General features: G+C 43.9%; 1 protein-coding gene across 9 annotated transcripts in view; it reads right to left on the reverse strand.

The window, feature by feature from the left end:
• The window catches only part of PTPN13 (protein tyrosine phosphatase non-receptor type 13), a 1,045,801-nt gene that overhangs the window by 144,698 nt on the left and 876,215 nt on the right, over window positions 1–24,888 (reverse strand). For all 9 annotated transcript variants that reach the window (XM_069236135.1, XM_069236143.1, XM_069236122.1 and 6 more), the window contains 2 exons: window positions 10,952–11,105; window positions 756–896 (listed from right to left, as the gene is read on the reverse strand). In XM_069236135.1, coding sequence (XP_069092236.1) covers window positions 756–896; window positions 10,952–11,105 — 295 coding nt within the window. The remainder of the gene's footprint in view (window positions 1–755; window positions 897–10,951; window positions 11,106–24,888) is intronic.

Below are 24,888 nucleotides of genomic sequence, written 5' to 3' on the forward strand. Positions count from 1 at the left end.
AGTTTTGTTTTGTGCTGCGTTTCGTTATCCTTATTTTGTCATTTAATTTTTTATGAACTTTTTTTTAATGAGACAATGGACTTGTCCATTTAGGCAATGTAGCAAAGCTGTGGGCCAACCTTTGAAGTGTCTACAGGTGACTATTATGTTTTCTCTTTTACACGCACATGGTGCCATTGACACTGAGAATAATACATCAGGATGCATCGACAATTTCCTCCCTTGAGATGAGGTCATCAGGAACTGCTGGTAGATCCAGTAACTAATGTAGATGTAAAACCCTTTGCTGACCGTAGAAAAAACAAGAATGTCATTTTTATGAAGAAAGCAAAAGCTATGCTTTTCAAATAACCAATTTATGATACCCATTCATGGTCAACATTTCTGTTCAGCCTAGAAGTGATTTTGTATGTAATGGTCTTTGGTAAAAAAAAAATCCTATGGATTAATAGAGCAGAAAATTGAATTTCAACTTGTTTTAAAAATCTATTTAGCAACTGCCTGGATGAAAATCAGTTTGAGCTAAATGTTTTCAGTCTTAAACGGAGATCTATAAGCTGTGTACTGAATATTTTTGCATTAAACATATCTGTATACTCTAAATAAAGGCAACTGCCTTCTGCTGTGTGAATGGGAGGTGACAGATTACAATGTGAGTTACGTTTACGACTATCATCTAAAACGTACTATCCACAGTGATAGAGACATTTCTAGACTGGTTTTAGGGTTTGAGTCACCATAAACACTTAAAATACCTGGTCCCTGATCCTCTGACACTGCATTCTGGTTTGTTGATTGTAAGAGGTTCTGGGTTTCCTCATGCACAACATTAAGGAGAGACTGGATGACATCTTGATCATCCCCATCTTCATAATATTCATCCTGAATATCAGCATCTGAAGATAAAACAAGACACAAGTTGACCAATGTTATTAAAAACACAATTTGTACAGCTTATTAATTGAAAAGTCACTTGCGGCAAACACTATGAAATGAAGGAGCGGCTTAACACAAAGTACTAAAGCCCATGATTATATTGATGTGTCTGCAGTATGCTCATCCCCCTTCTCAATAATAGAATTAGCACCGTCTGTTCAAGATGTAATGAAAATGTCACTTACCCAGTGTACATCTGTTCGTGGCATCAGTCGCAGTAGATTCGCATGTTCTGCAATAGCTCGCCATCTGGTGTTGGGCCGGAGTGTTACAAGTTGTTTTTCTTCGAAGAAGTCTTTCGAGTCACGGGACCGAGTGACTCCTCCTTTTGTCTCCATTGCGCATGGGCGTCGACTCCATCTTCGATTGTTTTTCCCCGCAGAGGGTGAGGTAGGAGTTGAATTGTAGTAATAGTGCCCATGCAATGGAGTGACTAAGTATGCACCTATTTAAGGTTGAGATGATACATATATAAATAATTGGAGGTAACTTCCAAACTGCTACAGGCTCCCGGGGAGGCGGGTGGGCACATGCGAATCTACTGCGACTGATGCCACGAACAGATGTACACTGGGTAAGTGACATTTTCAGTTCGATGGCATCTGTCGCTGTAGATACGCATGTTCTGCATAGACTAGTAAGCAGTTATTTCCCCAAAAGCGGTGGATCAGCCTGTAGGAGTGGAAGTAGTCTGAAATAATGTCCTTAATACGGCTTGACCTACTGTGGCTTGTTGTGCGGATAACACGTCTACACAGTAGTGCTTGGTGAATGTGTGAGGCGTAGACCATGTGGCTGCCTTACATATTTCTTGCATTGGGATGTTTCCTAGAAAGGCCATGGTAGCACCTTTCTTTCTGGTTGAGTGTGCCCTTGGTGTAATGGGCAGCTGTCGTTTAGCTTTAAGGTAGCAGATTTGGATGCATTTAACTATCCATCTGGCTATACCTTGTTTTGAAATTGGGTTTCCTGCGTGAGGTTTTTGAAAGGCAATAAAGAGTTGTTTAGTCTTTCTGATGTTTTTTGTTCTGTCAATGTAATACATCAATGCTCTTTTGACATCTAATGTATGTAGTGCCCTTTCAGCTACGGTATCTGGCTGAGGAAAGAACACTGGTAGTTCCACTGTTTGATTTAGATGGAACGGTGAAATAACCTTTGGCAAAAATTTAGGATTGGTCCTTAGGACGACTTTATTTTTGTGTAGTTGTATAAAAGGTTCCTGTATTGTAAACGCCTGAATCTCGCTTACTCTTCTTAGGGAAGTAATGGCGATGAGAAATGCCACCTTCCAGGTTAGGAACTGTATTTCGCAGGAGTGCATGGGTTCAAAAGGTGGACCCATAAGTCTAGTTAAGACAACATTTAGGTTCCATGAAGGAACAGGTAGTGTTCTTGGTGGTATAATTCTCCTAAGGCCCTCCATGAATGCTTTAATGACTGGTATCTTATATAGGGAAGTTGAATAGGTAGTCTGCAGGTATGCAGATATTGCTGCAAGGTGAATCTTAATGGAAGAGAAAGCTAGGTTAGATTTTTGTAAGTGAAGCAAGTAACCCACTACATGTTCTGGAGTTGTGTGTAATGGTTGTATTTGATTAATATGGCAGTAGCAAACAAACCTCTTCCATTTACTTGCATAGCAGTGCCTGGTGGATGGCCTTCTGGCTTGTTTTATGACTTTCATACATTCTTGGGTAAGTTGTAAGTGCCCGAATTCTAGGATTTCAGGAGCCAGATTGCTAGATTCAGCGATGCTGGATCTGGGTGTCTGATCTTTTGGTTGTGCTGTGTCAACAGATCTGGCCTGTTGGGCAATTTGATGCAGGGTACCACTGATAGGTCTAGCAGCGTTGTGTACCAGGGTTGCCTTGCCCAAGTTGGTGCTATCAATATGAGTTTGAGTTTGCTTTGACTGAGTTTGTTTACCAGGTAAGGAAGGAGAGGGAGAGGAGGAAAAGCGTAAGCAAATATCCCTGACCAGTTCATCCATAGGGCATTGCCTTGGGATTGTTTGTGTGGGTATCTGGATGCGAAGTTTTGGCATTTTGCGTTCTCCCTTGTCGCAAACAAGTCTATCTGAGGTGTTCCCCAGAGTTTGAAATAAGTGTTCAGAATTTGGGGGTGAATTTCCCATTCGTGGACCTGTTGGTGATCTCGAGAGAGATTGTCTGCGAGTTGATTTTGGATCCCTGGTATAAACTGTGCAATTAGGCGAATTTGGTTGTGAATTGCCCAATGCCAAATTTTCTGTGCTAGCAGGCTTAACTGCGTGGAGTGCGTCCCTCCCTGCTTGTTTAGATAATACATTGTTGTCATGTTGTCTGTTTTGACGAGAATGTATTTGTGAACTATTATTGGTTGGAAAGCTTTTAGTGCTTGAAAAACTGCTAGAAGTTCTAGGTGATTGATATGCAGTTTTGTTTGATGTACGTTCCATTGTCCTTGTATGCTGTGTTGATCGAGGTGTGCTCCCCACCCTGTCATGGAAGCATCTGTTGTTATTACGTATTGTGGCACTGGGTCTTGGAAAGGCCGCCCTTTGTTTAAATTTATGTTGTTCCACCACAGAAGCGAGAGGTAAGTTTGGCGGTCTATTAACACCAGATCTAGAAGGTGACCCTGTGCTTGAGACCACTGTGATGCTAGGCATTGTTGTAAGGGCCTCATGTGCAGTCGTGCGTTTGGGACAATGGCTATGCATGATGACATCATGCCTAGGAGTTGTAATACCATCTTTGCCTGTATCTTTTGTGTTGGATACATGCGTTGTATGATGGTGTTGAAATTTAGAATTCTTTGTGGACTTGGAGTGGCTACTCCCTTTGATGTGTCTATTATGGCTCCTAGGTATTGTTGTACCTTGCGCGGCAGAATGTTGGATTTTGTAAAGTTGACGGTGAACCCGAGTTTGAAGAGGGTTTGTATGATCTGATTTGTGTGATTTGAGCACTGTATGAACGAATGGGCCTTGATTAGCCAGTCGTCCAAATATGGGAACACATGTATTTGCTGCCTTCTTATGTGTGCAGCGACTACCGCTAGACATTTGGTAAAGACTCTTGGTGCGGTTGTTAATCCGAAAGGCAGTACCTTGAATTGGTAATGTATTCCTTTGAATACAAACCTTAGGTATTTCCTGTGCGATGGGTGTATTGGTATATGGAAATAAGCATCCTTGAGGTCTAAAGTTGCCATGTAGTCGTGTATTTTTAGCAATGGCAATACTTCTTGTAGGGTGACCATGTGGAAGTGGTCTGATTTGATGAGTGTTCACTACTCTGAGGTCTAGGATTGGTCTCAGCGTTTTGTCCTTCTTTGGTATCAGAAAGTACAGTGAGTAAACTCCTGTGTTTATTTGTGTGTTTGGCACTAATTCGATTGCATTCTTTTGCAATAGTGCCTGCACTTCTATCTCCAGGAGATTGGAATGGTGTGTTGTTAAATCTTGTGCTTTTGGTGGTATGTTTGGAGGGAATTGTAGAAATTCTATGCAATAACCATGTTGGATAATTGCTAGAACCCAAGTGTCTGTAGTGATTTCCTCCCATGCTTTGTAATAATGACCTATTCTTCCCCCCACTGGTGTTGTGTGGAGGGGGTGAGTGACCTGTGAGTCATTGTTTAGTAGTAGGGGTTTTGGGGCTTTGAAATCTCCCTCTATTTCTAGGGAATTGCCCTCCTCTATATTGTCCCCGAAAACCTCCTCTATACTGTCCCTGGTAAGTGGACGGTGTTGCTTGTGAGGTGCTGGCTTGTGTGCTTTGACCCCGAAACCCCCCTCGAAAGGGCGTTTTACGGAATGTGCTGTAATTCCCTCTGCTCTGCGGGGAGTAGAGTGCGCCCATGGCTTTGGCAGTGTCCGTATCTTTTTTGAGTTTCTCAATCGCTGTGTCCACTTCTGGACCGAACAGTTCTTTTTCATTAAAAGGCATATTGAGAACTGCTTGTTGAATCTCTGGTTTAAATCCAGACGTTCGGAGCCATGCATGCCTTCTGATAGTTACAGATGTATTAATTGTCCGTGCAGCTGTATCTGCAGCGTCCATGGAGGAACGTATCTGGTTGTTGGAGATGGTCTGTCCCTCCTCAACCACTTGTTTTGCCCTATTTTGGAAGTCCTTGGGCAGATGTTCAATGAGATGTTGCATCTCGTCCCAGTGGGCTCTGTCATAGCGCGCAAGTAGTGCCTGGGAGTTCGCGATGCGCCACTGGTTTGCAGCTTGTGCTGCGACTCTTTTACCAGCTGCATCGAACTTGCGGCTTTCTTTATCTGGGGGTGGTGCATCTCCAGATGTGTGAGAGTTGGCCCTTTTCCTAGCTGCTCCTACAACAACAGAGTCTGGTGGCAGCTGTGTAGTGATGAAAACCGGGTCCGTAGGAGGCGGCTTGTACTTTTTTTCCACCCTTGGTGTGATTGCCCTACTTTTGACCGGCTCCTTAAATATGTCTTTTGCGTGCCGGAGCATACCAGGGAGCATAGGCAGGCTTTGGTATGAGCTGTGGGTGGAGGAGAGTGTGTTGAACAAGAAATCATCCTCGACCTGTTCTGAGTGGAGGCTTACGTTGTGAAATTGTGCTGCTCTAGCCACCACCTGAGAGTACGCGGTGCTGTCTTCTGGTGGAGATGGCTTTGTAGGGTATGCCTCCGGGCTGTTATCTGACACTGGGGCGTCGTATAGGTCCCATGCGTCCTGATCTTGGTCACCCTGGCTCATGGTGGTGTGAGCTGGGGAGTGTGATGGAGTTTGTGCTGGTGAAACGTTAATAGCGGGCGGAGGAGAGGGTGGTGGTGTAACTCTTTTCACCACTTTTGGTTGTGGTGCTTGTTCCGTCTGGAACTCCAACCTTCTCTTTCTCCTAATGGGGGGAAGGGTGCTTATTTTTCCTGTCCCCTGCTGAATAAAGATACGCTTTTGCGTATGGTCCACATCAGTTGCTTGTAGCTCTTCCTCAAACCTATGCTTTTGCATTTGGGAGGTTAGCGAGTGCTCTTCTGTATAAGAGCCTGAAGCTGGGTCGCTTGCAGTTTGTTTCGGCATCGAAACTTTGTCTGCGTGTTTTTTCGGCTCCGAGGTGACTTTTTTCCTTTTCGGGGCCGAAACCTCTCGGCGTCGATCTGTTTCGGTGCCGCTGTCTCGGCGTCGAGCCGTGTCCACACCGGCATCTCGGTGTCGAGGCTTGTCTCCAGCACTTTCTCGGTCCCGAGAAGGCTGCGTGCCGGTGTCTCGACCGGAGTCGGACGATCTCGGCACTGTTTGGGCCTTTTTCGGTGCCGACGGTCGGTCACCGAATTTATGGGTCGAGCCATGGCCGGATGGCAGTGGCGTCCCCTGGGCCTTGTAAATGTTTCTTTGTGTGGTTTTCGACGTCTTACTCACGGTTTGTGTATCGTCGAATCCTTCGGAGTCTGAGTCTTGGATCGAGAAGGTACCTTCTTCTTCCTGTTCCTCGAACTCCCGTTGGGCTGTCGGTGCGGACGCCATTTGAAGTCTTCTGGCTCGACGGTCTCGGAGTGTTTTTCGGGACCGGAACGCACGACAGGCCTCGCAGGTGTCTTCGCTGTGCTCAGGTGACAGGCACAGGTTGCAGACCAAGTGTTGGTCTGTGTAGGGGTATTTATTGTGGCATTTGGGGCAGAAACGGAACGGTGTCCGTTCCATCGGCGTTCTTCAGCACGCGGTCGGGCCTACCAGGCCCCGACGGAGGATCGAAAAACTACCCCGAAGGGCACCGGAGCTCTTCGATCTTCGATGCGGTGTGGAATCTAAGTACGCCGATCCCGAACGCAACAATACCGACGAAAATCTTCCGAAATTAGCTAATTTTCCGTTCCGAAACTCGGAGCGACAGGAACACGTCCGAACCCGATGGCGGAAAAAAAACAATCGAAGATGGAGTCGACGCCCATGCGCAATGGAGACAAAAGGAGGAGTCACTCGGTCCCGTGACTCGAAAGACTTCTTCGAAGAAAAACAACTTGTAACACTCCGGCCCAACACCAGATGGCGAGCTATTGCAGAACATGCGTATCTACAGCGACAGATGCCATCGAACATGAGGTTTAGTGCTAGGGGGGGCACCATCCAAGAAAATCAGCTGGATTCCAAGCATAGAAATGTAAGCCACTCACCTGAAGACATCACCCCCAAATCATACACAGCATAAACAGTAGACAAATACCACAGACTTCCTCTCCACTAGTATGAGGTGTAAAGGGGGCATTTGTTGCTACAGCAGCACAAAAGATAATATGGATGTAGGTTTCGATTGACAAAAAAGGTGGCAGCTTGATCTTAAGTCAAACAGCATTCATCAAAATGAATTTGAGAGAAAAAAAGCTCTGACGTCAGTCCATTCGATCAGGCCTGTTTATTTTACAAAGAGTGTGAGATGTATGGAGGGGAAATCATGATTTTTTTAAATGTTGGATATCTCAGAGGGTGATCGCAGAGCTGTCACAAGCATTAAGAGAAGGTCAGTGAAAATTTTCACAAGATTATTATTGCACAAAAATGCATCATTCATAGTGTAACAACCTATATTTTTAAATCCATGCCACAGACAAGGTAAAACATAATTGTCACTTAAATGGAGTCAGACTTCTCCCTTTGCCCATGGCTTTGTTTTACTGTCAAAATCAACCAGTCATCGACTCTAACAGTTAAAAAAATAACAAAAAAATAAAACAGCAAAACAAAAAACAGCAAACTTACATAACAAAATTAAAAAGTAAACAAAGTATAAACAGTAGCAAAAGATCTGAAGAATTTAATTTGAAGATTCTGAATGGGGAAACAAGAAGCCTTATGGTACATTCTGCATTTTACTGTAAAGCATGGTAGTTTAAGGAAACTCATGGAAGAGTACAAGCAGCACACATTAACTATTTTCAATCCAGAAGGTAACAGAACAGATTACAGACACTGTGCAGAACTGTAAAAATCTCCAAATATTTAGAAATACCCACAAACATGCAAGGGTTTGAGAGTTCTATAACCCTTACCAAAGTACCCCACCAGCAAAACTCACTATCCTGCCCCTGGTCTGGGATTTAGTCCAACGGGCAATCAGTCTCACGAAAGGGCTGTCTGCAAGACTAATGGTCATTATCCTGACTTTGTGAATCTGATAAAAATCAAAATCCCCACTAGTTAAGACGCTATGTTACACAGTTCTCACTATTTCGGATGTAACCAGTATACGTGGGATATACGGATAGAATAGCAAGACGTAGTGCTTCCTGTGCAGCTGTTGAAGGTCTACTAGGCATAGCAAAACCAACTGTAAACCCGTTTTGATATGCTCCTTTTTTGCAGTTGCAACTGTATGCACCAGTGCAACTCTCACAAATGAGAACTAGAGCAAGAACTAAAACACCGCTCACTACAAACTAAAGATCTTCTACACACAATGATAAGGAAAACTCCCTGCTAACAGTAGGAGTGTAGCTGTTCAACCTACTTAGTTAATATTTATTTGGTGGGTTGCAAATTGCAACTTACTCTGATTAGTGACAGTCGCAGAGATGGTGGCCTGCCAGGGTCAGTTGACCACCATGAATGTGATTGTTTTAAGAAAAGATAACTTTTTTTGTCTTTTAAAGCAGGCCATGTGCCCTAAAGGGGTTTCCTTGGTCCATTGCCTACTCTCTCTGAGACTGTTAACCCTAGTCACAAAGGGATGAGGTCCATAGCGGACCCTTTACCTTTTGTGACTTAAGTAGCACCAACTTGTGACTTGGTATGTTGTGAATGCTTGACACATATGGAAGGGATTGTTATATTTGAAAAGGGTATTCAAAACAAACCCCTTCAAAATGGCAAATCAGTATTCATTTGAAAGCCTATTTCGGGGGTCAGTGAAAGTTAACTGACCACTAAAATGAATTTAGCAAATTGGAAATAACGTTTTTATGGTTTCAAACTCCAACTTGGAGTATTTTCACAAAAAACATTTGTACATCTAGCTCTATATTCTTTAGGGGGATTAAAGTAAATGTCATTTGAAAAGCTGGCCCTCGTGGAGATCCGTGGCTCTAGAGCTACAGCCGTGTCTAATCACTGATGGTAGGGGGCTTTGGTCAAGAGAAGTAAGACAATTCAAAGGGCTGGGTAAGATCAATATTATTTGTTCACAATAACCTGGCACTGTCTCAGTGACAGATATATGCCCTTCTAGCTAAATGCTTCACATTCGTATGGGCTCACTTGTAGCATTGGCAAATATCACTGACATTTTAGGTCATTATTTCACACTAAATACGTTCAAATATGCATTTATTTTGTTTTTTCAGATATTTTTATGAATTACATTTAAAATACAATAGTACAGCAACAACTAATACATTCTGCCATTTACCAACTTTTGACATGTGTCATGGAGTGATCATCTGTCCATTTCCACACAGTTATTTAAAAAAGATTTAATTAACATGTCCCAGTATCCTACCCTCATGATACTGCCAGGGGAACAATCAGTAACTGTATGTACCGAGTACTCATCATCAGAGGGGTCCTCATAGTGCTCCCCTCCCACCCCAAAATCATATTCAGTAGGTCATTCCACTCGTGCAAATAGTCTTCCACTTTATTATTCTTTCTGCGTTTCTGGAGGCGCACTGCCCCTGAAATCTCCCATTCGCTCACGTCTCACATCCTTCCTTCCACACTGGGCCATTCAGCGCCATCCAAGCAATGGCAAAACTCCTCTTCGCCAGGAGCAGTAAAAATGTATACTCCAGGTTTTTTGCCCTTATTTTTTTTTAAGATCTCCTAGGAGGCAAACCTTAGGACTCATGGTAAGTACAGTCCCCAGTGCTGCTGTCACAAGGTCCTCCTCAGCATCCCAAAAGGAGTGGGCCATGGGGCAGTGGCAGGCAAGGTGCAGGAACGAGGCCACAGGCGCCCGACACCCATGACAATTGCTAGGCTTGCTAGGTTCTATCCTATGAAGGAGTACAGGGGTAACGCATGTCCGGTGCATGTAATTAAAATGGACTAATTTAAATCTTGTATTGGAAGACACAGTCTGTACTACAGAACAAGTTATGTTCCATAGGGTATTGTCGAGGGGCGCCCCTAGTTCCTACTCCCAGGCAACCCTAGCCGGGAATGGACTATGGGGGTTATCTGCAATCGAGGCACTGTACAGGTGGAACACTTGGGGCCAGATGTATCAAGCCTTTTTGCATTAGCAAACGGTGTGAATGCCCGTTTGCAAATGCAAAAATGCCTTTCAGTATTTATGAAAGGCATTCGCAACGCAAATTTAAGGAAACGCTAAAATAGCGATTCCTTAAATTTGCAAGCCTGTTTAGAGAATCGCAAAAAGCGGTTCTCTAAATAAGAAATCGCAAATAAGGAATCCTTAATTGTGATTTATAAACCACATGTATCAAGCAATTCCTTAATGCGAATTTGGCATTAAGGAATAGCAATTACCACCAAGTAAAACTTGGTGGTAACCATGTGCAAATTTTAAAAATGCATTCAAAATGCATTTTTAAAATTGACATGTAACGCACACATGCCCCTTTGGCATGTGTGTGCCTTACATGTCCCAAAAAACATTTTGGGTTGCAGCAGAGGGCCCCCAGCACCCTGGGGTTTTGCATTTCCAAAATTGCGAATTCCAGTTAGCAATTCGCTATTTGGGAAATAAAAAAAAAATGCAAATATGGGAACACAGGCCCATAGGTGCGAATGGGGGCTTTATCGCTATTTGCGATTCAGTAATAGCATTTGCTATTTTTAAGAAATCGCTATTACCGAATCGCAAATATGATACATAGCATTTTGCAAATCAGAAATAGCGATTCCTTAAAATTCACATTACCGATTCGCAAAAGGCTTTTTTGATACATCTGGCCCTAGGTGACTAATGCCATCCAAGCTCCAATAGCCCAGCAACAACATTGACATGGAGGAAGCAAATGTAATGGATTTATCATCAAGGTACAAGAGAGGTTAACCGCAGCTGCCATAGTACAATAAGCTCAATATGCATTTCTTACCTGTAATGCCATTGTATCTGGAAAAGATAGATGACAAGTAAGCATCAGTCGGAGGGGCTTCTCTAGCTATGTCCAATGTGATGCACCCGCTTGTGTTTCGTAAGCATGATACAGCTTGTGCATGAGAAACACCAATCATTCTCTCGCCATTCACCTGAAAATGCAAAATATGCACTTGTTAGCTCTCTTTTTTTATTTTCAATCTAGCACTGAACAAGCATTTAGGAAAAAAGGAGCACTTCGTAGAAACCTTTTATTGTAGAAGGTAGATCTTGAACATGAGATGCTGTACACAGAACACTGCGACTTGGGGAGAGAGGGTGAGACAAGAGACTAGTTTACAGAAATCAGGGAAAGTGCTGATGAGAACCCAGGCTTCTTGTAAGCAAGAGTAGGACACTTTTGTTGATATGACTTGTCACTAACCAGATCATCACGAACTGACTCCATTGCTTATTTGGCTTACAATTAGTTTAGGGACCACACAATCACCTCTACACAGAGTTCTAAGCATCACTTTCACAATGTTGTGCCCTGCTGTATTATCAATGCTACGAACAAAGGCCTGGATTCACAATCTTTCTGCACTTATACTTTGAAAATAGGCACACAAAAAAATAATCTTTGAGAACAATCACAATGATCCAGACTGAAAAAAAATATCTATTGATAATTCACCCACAGACAGAACATTTGTACCAATGCACTATTGTAAATATCATCATAAATAGTACAGTTATACAGTGGAAAGGGGCTATAATGGTTCTATGCAAAAAGTATGGAATATTCACTAATGTTTCCAGAGTAGAAAACAAAGGGAGGGGGCACTGTCATTATTCATATGGTGGTGGGAAAGAAGATTCTCTACGGGGAAATATTTGCCTTCAAATATATAAAGCTGCCAAATAATTCTCTGAGGTCTGCTTTTTGCATGACTCACAGAAAAAACGCCCAGCGATAGGGATTACATATCAAAATCCATTACTTGTGTAAAAATTCTTAGTGTATGCCATGAAATGTTTGGAACATTTAAAGACATATGGGTACAATTCTTGTTCCAAATCTGCCAAATGTGGATTTCTGACTTTTTATAACTAGGCCCCTGGTGATTGCAAAATGACTTACAGATGTTTCAACACTAATGCAAGATCTGTCCATGCTCCTAAATGTTTAATTCCACAAAAATAAACTAGAGGAGGGCCTTATTTAAGTTCATGTGAGGGCATCATCCTCTCATAATGGTGCTGCACTTAATATGTGCTTAATATGCGGACATTATCATTTTTATCTTGTACCTTATGCTGAAAGCAAGGCTGCTGAGCAAGAGAGAAGGGCAAAATAAAGAAGCCACTAATTTGTGCAAAGGCACTGCTTGACTCTGGTCCTCAAAGTAGGTAGGCTATGGTGCAGTACTCCTTAAAAGGTACTTCCATGTAATATAAACATAGCTGGTTCAAAGGTTGGCAACTCAAGTGAAGTGAAATTTATCAAACTTTGTTGTTTCACTTGCTGGACAAAGGTGGCACATTTGATTTGTTTTTAGGAATAACCTTGCAACCGCTGATAGTGCACGATTAGCAGATGTTTATTACTAATTTAATTCCTCATCAACTCTTGACGCAATGCTAAGGTATAGAGCTCCAGGACAAATGACAGGGATTTAAAAAAACCTGAAGCTGAGACATGGCAGCAGCCGGTCTTAACTTCAGCAGCAGCAGCAACATGAAATTCATCAGTTTGCTAAACTTATGATCAAAATGCCCACACTGTAATGCAGACTCATAATGGCAGTTTCGTGATCAGGAGCACTTCTTTTTTGCTTAAGTAAATTGTCACATCTTACTGAAAGTTTAAAATTCAGATGATTTTTAAAGTAAATTCTTCAAGAAGTCTCTTACTTGAAGAGGAAAAGGCTAGGAATCTGTAATCTTGTGTCAAACAGGTCGAGTTAAGATACTTTCAAGTTGAACTTTATTGACAAGTGAGGAAGCAACAAAAAGTGTTGTCCGTGAAACAAGTAAAATAAAAAGGTGCTTGGTACACTGGTGATGAAGAAAGGTAACATATCAGAAGATCCATCAGAATTTTCCAGTACACCATATGTCTAAAAATAGCCTTTCTCACGTTAAGCTCAAAAATAAGAATTTGACACTGAAAATGTCTCTCTCACCTTGCATGATTTCCACTAGATTTACAAATAAATTAAAATACTCGGAAGGGAGAGCGGAACCACAGAAACAGTGACAGAAAAGAGGTAGCAGGAGTTTGCAATAAATGATTATGCCACTGGCTTATGCTGCTGTCTATCCAGGAAACCAATGAAAACTGGAAATGAAAAAAATAGACTGAGAAAGCATGTTAGAAAGAAATCATTTTTATAGTTGATTGTGGCAAAAAGTTTGATGGCTAAACTCTTATTTTAACATTTTTAAAAAGCTAAATCCAAAAGCGCATTGATATTTAAAATGAAGCATCAAAATTGCATGGAACGCTGTAAGTAATATTGTTTTTCAACAACTATCACAAGGCTTGATGCCTTAAAAAGATTGCTCCGGATCGCATCTGTATTGAGACACTGGAAAAAGAGAACTGAATTCATCTACACCAGTGACATCTGACATGCAACATCACGTTCAAGTCTCTTCTGCTCAATGGCTGACATTATGAAGTATCATTTGATGCCTGTGACAGAGTACTGCTGACAAAATTCTAAATCGAGCCTGCAGTGGGGGGGAGAATATTCATTTAAGAAATCTTTGTAAACGAATACCCTTTAGAACATCACAACTGCATAGCGTCCTTTTAACAAGAGACAAAGTTTATTTGCTATTAAAGGAAATAGATACTGCATTCTACAAGAGAATCACACGCTGTGCATAATCGCGGTTAGATTGAGAATGTGGTTTTGCTCATTTGAATTTATTTTTGGCAGTCGACCACTTTTTTCAATGTTACACATAAAAATGTTTCCCCAAACCCCCAATAATATTTGACATCGTAAATGCCATTTTCACGTTGTTTTTTCCGTCATTGGGTTCAGAAGTGTACTGTTTGTTGGGACTGGAGGATGCACACAGCAGCAGGAGAACGAAAGGAGGAATGGGTGAAGGAAAAGGGAAAGGAAAAAAGAAAGAGGGGACACCAGCTTGAATAGAAAATAGGGAGGGAGACTACTAGAGAGGAACGTATGAATTATAACAAAAGCATTGACATTACGTTATTTGTAATTTATTGGTGTAAAGGATGTCTGTACTCCACGAGGGTGAATCCTCACCCTGGAGATTAGCATTTGAGTTGTCGACAGGACTTCTTTTGCACTGCGCTTGCAAAGGCAAACAAGCTTTTTTGGCTCTACACCTAACCCTGTAACAGGCTTTACTTGCCCTCCTTCTTCCCTTTGTATAGTCTTCATGTAGAGACGAGCCATTGTGTTGCACAGCACCACCAGAAGGCAAGGGCTAACACACGTCTGTACTGCATTTACTACTAAGTGTATTTCTCATAGGAGCATACCTGCTTTAAGCAGTGCTTCAGGGTCACTTGAGTGGTTCTATCGCTAGACGTGTGCTGAAGCAGGGTCGAGTGAGGAGTCAGGAGCAACCGTGGGGCTGTGGTGGGATTATGCTCCGTTCGCTTCACTGGGTGACCACGCAAGAGACTGGCCTAATGGAAAAAGTACACTGACACAGCCCAGACCTGGGTCAGGGGCTATGCAAGCATGGTTTTAGTGTGTGTGATGTCTTGTAATTCCGGCACTGCTATCCATTGTGACCTCCCTTCCAGGTCGACTAAGCTCTGGGTCTAAATGTTTACTTGATCACTGCATTAGGGAGAGACATAAAATGTCTTTAACCTCTGGATGGGGGTTTGGCTCAGTTCCAAAATTTAAATGCTGGCACTGGTGCTAGGCTTACAAAGATAACATAGTGTTGTTCAAGTTATGCTGAGCGATGACGGCACTGACAGCTGACAGCTGGGTCAGAAGAACATGGTGCAAATCATGAGATAACCTTAGCTTCCTATTGCTTATAGCTCCACAAAGTAACACCATGCATTGAGATGAAGAAACGACAGCTCTTATCCCTTCTCACCATATGCATATGTTGCATGAGAGTTACAGTGCATCACGAGCGATGCTGTAGCTCTCAGCATGGTTGTGCAGACTCGTGTCTAGCTGCTCCATTAGAAATGCCCTGGTTGCAGAAGTGTGAATGGTCAAAGGCTTTACGGCCTAAAAAAGCTTGTGGTGGAAAGCTCAAAGAAAAGAATTCCTGTTGACAACTGAAATGCTAATCTCCATGGTGAGGATTTACCCTAGTGAAGTAAGGACATGTTTTATACAAATACATTCTAAATAACAAAATATAAAACATGTTTTTACAATTTTCTTTTTTGGTGTTCTATTTGGCTACCTTTCAGATTGCTCCTCAGATGCCTCTGACCAGAGTGACTCTCCTATGGATGATCTCCTCAGGGTCAGTACAAGAACAGGTAATTATTTAAACTGTTAACATTTTGCAGTTGTACATTCATAGTGCTACTCAGATAATTTTAGCCGTTGCCTTTTGCATGACGCAGCCCTACAGCACTATATAGACTAGCTAACTCCTGAATGTATGTTAACTAACTATTTAGCCTTTAAAGTATGCATATGCATGTTTTAGAGCTTGACACCAAGTAGTGCCACATTTAGTCAAGGGTCGGATGTTTTCCTTTTTGTTACCCTCTTCAATACTGCAGTGTGCTAACTTTAAGACCCTCATTGCCACTAGAATTATGGGGCAGTGTTGAGTAAATTTGGCCGCAAGAAAAGGCAAATTATGTGGCATAATGGGGCACATTTTTTTTTATAGCATTTTCCCATTTTTAAATTTGCTAACACTATCTGGGCAATGGTTGCACCTCATTAGTACCAATTTAACATCCAAATAACAAATAAGCAACAGAAAAGTGACCAGTTCAGCTTTGCAAAGGGCCTTCCACTGCGCGCCAACACGTTGCTGTATTTGTAGTAACTTTTGAACCATTTAAGCTAGAAATATTTTTTTTTGTTAACATCTGAAGATTATGCGGCAGATGATGGACTTTATAGCAAATGAGGCAAATTCTAATTAAGTGAACATCGCCGCACAATCCCATAACTCCAGTGGCCCTGCTTGAAGTTGAGTTGTCTGACATTTCAATGAGGGCAAGGTTCCTGTTGAGGGCTTGATCACTAGCCTCTCCAAGGGCGTACTCGTTTTTACTGTACTTACAATAATTGTCAAGCCTCCAGTGCAGATGGATGGCTGTATGAAGCTTTTTCTCCGTCCCTTCTCTGTATTTCTTATCTGTGTGCCTGCAGGTCATAAGCGGAACCACAGTGGGTTAACCAGGCCTTTTGTGTCTTGAAACATCAAGAGTTTGATATCCACTACTTATGCAACAGTAACACCAGGGGAAGAATGCTGGCATATGTTTCGATTACAAGCTACAGGTTCCTGTAGCAGCCATATAAAATGGTATTATGCACCTGTGCATTCCACGATACACTGTCGCCCATCCTTCCTCCTAGTGCAGGGTCATATTATTTCTTCCCCCAAAGAATCTACTCTTTCTTTTACCACAGCAGCCCTTAAAATGCATTTGGATATCAGGAGTCTGAGCTAAGGGATTTTAGGTCTCTATGGGATGACAGGATATTAGGTTGACATGTGGGCAAAAAAGACGGAACTTTGACTTCATATTAATTTTTGTAATCAACCAGTAGGTGGTGTCCCAAGCATCATGTATTTTGTCCCCAGTTACGTAATAAGTGGTACTCGTAATTTTATCCTGGGGCATTTTCTATCAAACTTACTGCAGACAATTAGTACTTGTGATGGTGCTTAATGAGCTCTGAAGGGCAGTGTGTTAATTCTAGCCTTCTCTAATTGAACATCCACAATGAGACATGAATCCACATACAGTGTTTGTGCCTACACAGAGACCACGGTGTGGGGGCCATTGAGCAGAGATGGTACTTTAAGCAGAATCTTTTGCAGGTACTTTTTCAATTATACCTTTGATGCATTTTGTAAAGAACTGAGGGTGGAACAAGCCAGTGGATGTTTGAGCAGCTGCAGGAGTCACTTATTATATGTCGTCTAACAAAAACAGCATGTTCTTGACTTCGCAACAAAGGCACTAACCTTGGTAGCATTATTAGGATACCTGGGTCGTGATATGCAGGGGCTCATGGCTGTTTTATGCCCAGATCCAGTCAGCAATGGTTTGGAAGCCTTCCAATGTGCCCATGAGGGAGTCTTCTGCAACAAACTTGAGTAAGCAGGTTTTGCAAATGTGAACTAGTTGTTAGGCCTAGGTGAACTTCACCAGTGGTTCAGATGTTTGGTCAGGTCTTGAAGTTCAATGGGGTGGTATTCCTTACAAATCATTAGGGTTTCTGGTGTTCAGTGATTCCTAGAGTCTGTATGGCTCACAACTGCAGCACTACGTAACTAGGAAGAAGGTGCACATGTTGCTGAACTGTTTTGAATACGGAGACTAAGATGATGATCACCCATGGATGTTTGGAACACAAAAAGTGCTTCCTACATGCACATACCGTAGTACTCAGACTAAGCCCAGCATGGCTGCCTTCATGAAAGCCACAAAACTGAAAAGTGCACATCTCTGCATATCCATCCCTGAAAAATCCATCCCTGATCTACGTCCTCTTGGATGATGTGTAAGAACAATCTAGTAACATTCTTACTCCACCTTTGGCAAAAAATATATTATTTAACTGCAAAACATGGTTGTAGAGCAAGACAAAAAAATGTTTGTCTTGGAAAGCCAATTGTTGCTGTTATGCCTCGGCGGTAACCAGTCAATGCCTGGTCACTGTTTGTTCACTACAGTTGCTGACTATAGTTTTATACAAATGCCTATGACAAAACAGATCAATTTTGGGCTACATTGTGAAATCTTGATTTCTGGCAATAAAAGGGGTCAAGTTAGTTTTGCAGATCACCAACATAAAGGGCTGTCACATTGGTGCTTGTTATGTTTGTGCATAGAACTAAGCGAACGATCATATCTGAGTTCATGCAGTTTTAGAAGGGGAACAAGGTTCCTAGACATCACTGTTTATCATAATGCTGCACTCTATACTAGGTTTGAGAGCAGGACCTTCTGCCAGTCGAGGGGTCTCATACAGGGGGCCTGTGGCTTCAAGAAAACCACCTAGCACGAGTAATGTCAAACTTGGCCTTTTTGGTGGAATCACAGATGACACAAGTTTCCATCAAGGGACTATGTAAATCAATTGGTGAACTGGCAAAGTGCTGCTCGCAAATCTTTGACAAATCTTTGACAAATGTTTGACTACAGAAGGCTGCCTCCTCTGTGTCTCCAAGGGGACCAGTCAACCGTGTTGTTAGGGTTGGTACGAAACAGCGGCAACAATGTTTCATCTCACAATTTAGCATGCTTTGAACGATTGTCCTTCTATGAATGATCACTTTTGAGACAGTGCGATTTTTTGACTGGATCCTGGTCCTGAAGAAAGCAATTGAACTTTCATGGTATTTATGTTGGCTGAAACATGTAGACTGTTCTCTATGTGAGAATAATTATTATTCCTGGAGATCACAATTGCTTTTAACGTTATCATTAGGATCCACCAATACAGACAAATATTTTAAGGATTCCAAGAGATAATTTCAAGCTCACAGGGGTCCTATTGCCGATTAATAATTAACTTTAAAGAGCACCCTACCCAGGTTGAGTCCACCCTGACAATCAACCGAAGAGTGTGGATGGGTTACCACTGATAATGAATGCCATGATATGTGGGTGAGGTTTCTCACCATAACAGCTACGCAGGAACGCAATACTAGTTAGTACAACTTCCCAAATGTCTGCTAAACCCATTTGAGTTTAGTCAGTATTAACTGAAGCTTCCCAATCCAAGATGTTGGAGGGCCTCTTTCTAGGAGGTCAGTTCCTTTTTAAGCATATAAAAGACAGCATTTGAACAGAGAAGATGTGTTGCCACTCATTCACTTCATGATTTTTCACTGTGCTCTTCGCGACCTTGCTAAACAATCATGTTTAGCGGTTTTTCTCAGCAGACTGAAGTATTCTCCTGGAGCTATCCTCTTTAGTCTGCTGTCTTGCTTAGCATATTTTGCTACTGTTGTCATTTTTCCACAAGCAGTTTGATCAACTTCCTTGCACATCTGGATCTGTACCTTCCTTATGTCAAAAGAAGTTTGGTGCTGTGCTGAGTTCACCATCGCAGCCTACATCTTCAATCAAGAAATACATTGACAAAGAAAGTTTTATTGGCCGTGGTGTTTTTTTCCTTCTAGCTGTGAACCACTAAAGTAGGCAAGTGTAATCTTTTATGTATAATATTCTCTGGAGGGTTCCACCCTGGGAAGAATCACTGTTTACTAGGGGGATTTCTAAGGGTACTCAACAGACCTACTTCACATTCAGATCTTGACAAGGGCCTATGTGACCCAACGCGATCACTTCTTTTGAACTAATTTACCATTTGATTTCCATATTAAACTGCTCTACTATATGTGGTCTTCAAGCCTTTTTTACTGTTTACTAGCGATGCCAAATGAAGAAGTTACTTAACGTTGGAAACTCTCTTGATGATAGAGACTCTTTCTCTAGCCACACCTTCCTCACCTTTTGAATATTCCCCAGGTGTCAGACTTGATTCGGAATCTTTTCAGCAGTACCCCTGCTCACCAGAAGTGGTGCCATGTGCCTCTGCACTAACACCGTTCTGCTCTGGAAATGATTACGGAGCCTATATGGACACCACTCCTGCATGCTGAGATCAGTTCCTTTTGAGACTGTCCAAGCCCCAAGAGACACAGCCTCAAGTGCAAACAGGTGTGACACGTGTGCAGATTCCTATACTTGGGATCTTTTTAAGGGATACAGTCCAATAATAGAATGGGAAGGATGGAAGGGTCAGTGAGGAATTTGTGGATAGAGTGTCTACCAGAAAGAGCGTTACCGGCTGTAAGCAACTTATTCTTCTGACAGAGACTTCTAGCCGCAGATTCCTCACCAAAGTAGTACAGAATTGGAGGTGGGTCTGTGAATGGGCTCAAACCAGAAAATCCTGTTGAAACAGAAGGGCACAATGCTCTTCTTGGTGGACGTGTCTGTCTAGACAACAGTGTTTCATGGAGAGATGCCCACGTAACCACCTGGCAAATGTCTAGGACAGAGACCACACATGTTAACACAGTGATAGCAGCTTCGGTCCTGGTAGAAGGAGCATGCAGTCCTACCTGAAACTGCTTTTTAGGTAGTGCATAGCAGATCTTAATGTATAGCACCATCCAGCAGTAGATGATTCTCATCAGCACAGCCTTGCTTTTTCCTACTCAAAGAGTTGATTGTCCACCTTGTGTTCTTCATACGATCTATGTAAAAGCTCAGCGTTCTCTTGAGGACCTTGAAGAGGAGAGGTGGCACATTGAACGCCAGTAGGGTGATGGTTTGACTGATGTGAAACCACGTCACAACTTTTGGTAAGAAAGATTCTCGAGTCCGCAGAGCCAGCTTGTCTGGGAAAAAGGTAGTGTACAGCAAGTTGACACACAAAGCCTGAAGTTCAGCCAACCGCAGCACCAATGTAAAGCCAATAAGTAACTGTCTTGAGGGTGAGAAGCCGCAAGAGGAAGCTGTGAAATGACTTGGAAAGAGTAAACATCAGGACATAAAGGGCCAAATTAAGGTCCTACTGTGGCTTGACAAAGGGGGGGGGGAGGAAGATACCAATGGTGTAACCTTTAAATAAACATAACAACTGGAGACTTAAACTACGAAGGCTGATCCAGCAACTGCATAAAACCCTAAAGAGCCTAAATATACGCTTTAACAGTGCTTAAAGCAAAGTCTTGCTGGGTGAAGGCCAAAATAACAGAACGTCAGATCACTTTGTCTGGAGGGGGGTCTATCTGGCGAGTGCTGCACCATGCAAAAAATTGGGACCAACCACAGGTAATTGCAGTTTTTGTAGATGGATGCCTGGCTGCCAGGATGACAATAACCAACTTCAGAGGAAGGTCAAAGGTGTTCAGCCTTTGATGCACAGGCCCAGGTGCAGAAACCAGAAACCAGTCCTGCTGAGGCGACAGCAGATCCTCCCATGGAGGCAGCCTGATCGGAGGACCAAAGGTTAAGCTTAAGAGTTCTGGATTACATACTCTCCATGCCCAATCCAGAGCCACTCCTGATCTTCTTGAAAAAACATCAACTGTGGTATCGGTGGAAAGGCATACAAGATTTCTGAGGGAGGCACCTTGGAAAATCCAACAAGCATAAGTGCTGACATTGAGCATTCTCACCAGTGGTGAAGAGAGCAACCCAAGGTTCTCCCCATTCACAGATTACACCATCTCAGAAACACCAACATCCACCACACCCCCATCAACTGCCTCCTCCTGAACATCCGCTCCCTCAACAAGAACGCCACCTAACTCTGGGATCTGATTGACACTGCCCGACTGGACATCGCCTTCATTACCAAGACCTGGACCAACCCCAAATCGGGACCGGACATCGCCATCCTGGACAGATACAGCTTCCTAAGTAGGGTTTGCCCTCCCGCCCAGTTGGAGGACACGCCATTGTACACAAGTCTTCACTACGTATCAAGGCCAACTCAAAAGAACAGTGCACCACCATGGAACACCTTGACTTCCTGGTCCACACCGATCACAACTCCTCCATCCACAGCACCCTGGTCTACAGACCACCCGGACCCCATCCAGCATTCATCAATGACATTGTAGACATCGCCAACCCCCAGGCCCTGAAGTTTGACGACTACCTCCTCCTCGGTGACCTGAATTTCCACCTCGAGGACCGCAACGATCCAAATACCACCACTCTACTTGACAACCTTGGCCTCAAACAGCTGATCACCGCGCCCACACACATTGCAGGACATACACTGGACCTCATCTTTACCTCAAGCAACCGGATTACCATCAAGACCATCTCCACCCCAGACTGGACCGAACACTGCTGCCTACACTTCATCATCACAGCACCCAGCACCCAGTAGCCGCATTCGTGCTCCCAGGACCCGACACAGGAAATGAAACAAAATAACCAACCAGCAACTCACCACAAAACTCGCCAAATCCCTCCCGCCTCCCTCCGATGATGCCAACCCCACAGCTTGCAATCTCAATGTATTGAACACCGAATGTGCCAACACTCTACCCCTCCTCCGTCTGACATCGCCCAACCGCATACTAAAGAAAGCCAGCTGGTTCACCACCGAACTCCAAGAATCCAAACGTCACACCTGCAGGTGCCTAGAGAAAAAATGAAAGAATAGCTCCTTCAGAGCCGCAACCGCTATCCACGCCGACACATCAAGAACACAAGAAGTAACGTGCTCGGGAACGAATCAACTCTTTCACACACAACACAAAGGAACTTTTCTCAGTCATCAACAAGCTCACAAATCCCCCTCTGAAGCCACCAGCATCCCCGTTGCAAAACCTCTGCGACAAACTCACCACCTTCTTCCACCGCAAGATCCAGGACATCTACGACAGCTTCCTCCCGGAAAACCCACCCAGCACCAGGAACTACGACCAACCCACCTCCCCAGAACCCACCCAGACCATCCACAGCTGGTCTACAGTCACCACGGAGGAAACAGAAAGCATCATGAACAGCACCCACTCCGGAGCCCACAAAGACTCTTTCCCGCACCACATCTACGTCAGAGCCAGCACATCCATCACCCCCAGCTCTGGAACACGATAAACCGCTCCATCAACACGGAACACGTTCCCTGAAGAATGGAAAAACATCTAAGTATGCCCCCTTCTGAAGAAACCCTCGGCCATCCCATCAGAACTAAAGAACTTCTGGCCCATCTCGCTGCTACCCTACCTGGCCAAAGTACTGGAGAAAGCCATCAACACACAACTACGAAATTTCATTGAGGTTAACAACTCTCTGGACAGCTCCCAGTCCGGGTTCCACAGCAACCACAGCACAGAGACAGCTCTTCCTGCAGCCACTGACGACATCTGATCACTTCTAAGCTGTGGCCACACTGCAGCACTCATACTCCTCGACCACCCACTGGCCTTCAACAAGGTCTCCTGCAGCCAACGTTAGAAGTCACGGAATGAACATTGTGTCATACGCCGATGGCACACAACCCAGCATTTCCCTCACCGAAGACCCAGAACGGGCAAAAGGAATTTCCTCACAGGAATGGAAGCCATCGTTACGTGGATGAGAGAAGGCTTGCTCAAGCTCAGCTCTGACAAGACACAGCTCATCATCTTCGGAAAAGCCACCTCAACATGGGATGACTCCTGATGGCCCACATCTCTCAGCAGCCCACCCTCACCGACTGGGCATGCCCGCAACCTAGGCACCATCCTTGAATCCTCTCTATCTATGACCCGCCAGGTAAACTCAGTCACCTCCTCCTGCCAGCACACCCTCCGCAAACTCCAGAAAATGTTCTAATGGATCCCAGCAGACTGCAGCAGGACAGTCACCCACGCCTTAGTCACAAGCAAGCTTCACTATGGCAATGCTCTCTTTGCCGGCACCACGACGAGAAACATAAAAAAGCTGCAATTCATCCAGAGCGCCGCCGCTGCCAGACTTGTCCTGAACCTCCCACGCCAAGAACATATCTCCTAGCACCTGAGGACCCTTCACTGGCTCCTGGCAGAAAAACGAATCACCTTCAAGCTACTCACCAACACGTACAAAGCCATACACAATGTCGGACCTGCCTACCTGAATCACCGTGTGTCCTTCCACACCCCCGCCAGATCCCTCTGCTCCGCACAGCAAGCACTGGCCACCATGCCACGCATACGGAAGGCCACCGCCAATGGAACGTCCTTCACCTAACTCACAGCAAAGACCTGGAACAACCTACCCCTGCACTTGCACCTCAGACAAAGCCCATTGCTCACCATCTTCAGGAAGAACCTCAAGATGTGGCTCTTCGAATTAGGCTCTGTGTCCCCCAGCGCCTTGAGACCCTCACGGGTGAGTAGTTGCGCTATACAAAAGCTCATTGCTTGGTTGATCATCTCCAGATGCAACTGCCTCATGTGATCCACTAGGTGTCAACGGGTGAGATTGTCTGCCCTGACATTCAAAAAGCCTGCCACGCAGTTCACCACCAGGAAGATACCTTGGCAGGCCAGACATTTCCAGAGGAACAGAGCCTCCTGGAACAGGGTCTGTGACCCCAGAAACCCTGTTTGTTCAGTACCACATGATAGTAGTGCTGATTGTAAATAATTGTACCAATCTCCCCTTGATACTTGGAAGGAAGCCTTTCAATGCCAATCAGATGTCCCTCAGCTCCAGTAGGTTAATATGTTGGAGGGACACTGCCAGAGACCAGAGGCCTCTGACCTGCACCTCTCCCATATGGCGCCCCAACCCAGAAGTGATGCCTTCAGTCACCACTGTCGGCTCGGAGTCTGTAACTGAGAGGGGTACGCTACAGACCCAATCACGGTCCAGTAATTACCACTGCAAAACTTTTGCAGTCTTCTCCAAAATCTCAACATGGTCCGAGAGGTCTCCTTAATGTTGGGCCATTTGATACTCCAGATCCCACTGCAGGCCCCCTAACTGCCACCTGATACGTTTGATCACCAGATGCAAGAGGCCATCAGTCCCCACACCCTCAGAGTCGACCTCACTGAATGCCACAAAATATTGAGGGAAATGTCTCTGAGAGACAAGAGAATGTGCTGGACTCTTTCTCAAGTCATCATAGCAATTGTTGTCTTGAACGGGGCTGAGCAAACTCAAAACCTGTATCAATCATTACCAGCGCACATGCTGAAAAGTCAGTGTAAGGTTTGTTGTCGGGGAAAGGCACAAAACCAAACCATGTCCAGAATGGCTCAGATAAAAGAGTGCTTGAG

This window comes from Pleurodeles waltl, chromosome 1_2 (genome assembly GCF_031143425.1).
Source record: "Pleurodeles waltl isolate 20211129_DDA chromosome 1_2, aPleWal1.hap1.20221129, whole genome shotgun sequence".
Taxonomy (NCBI): domain Eukaryota; kingdom Metazoa; phylum Chordata; class Amphibia; order Caudata; family Salamandridae; genus Pleurodeles; species Pleurodeles waltl.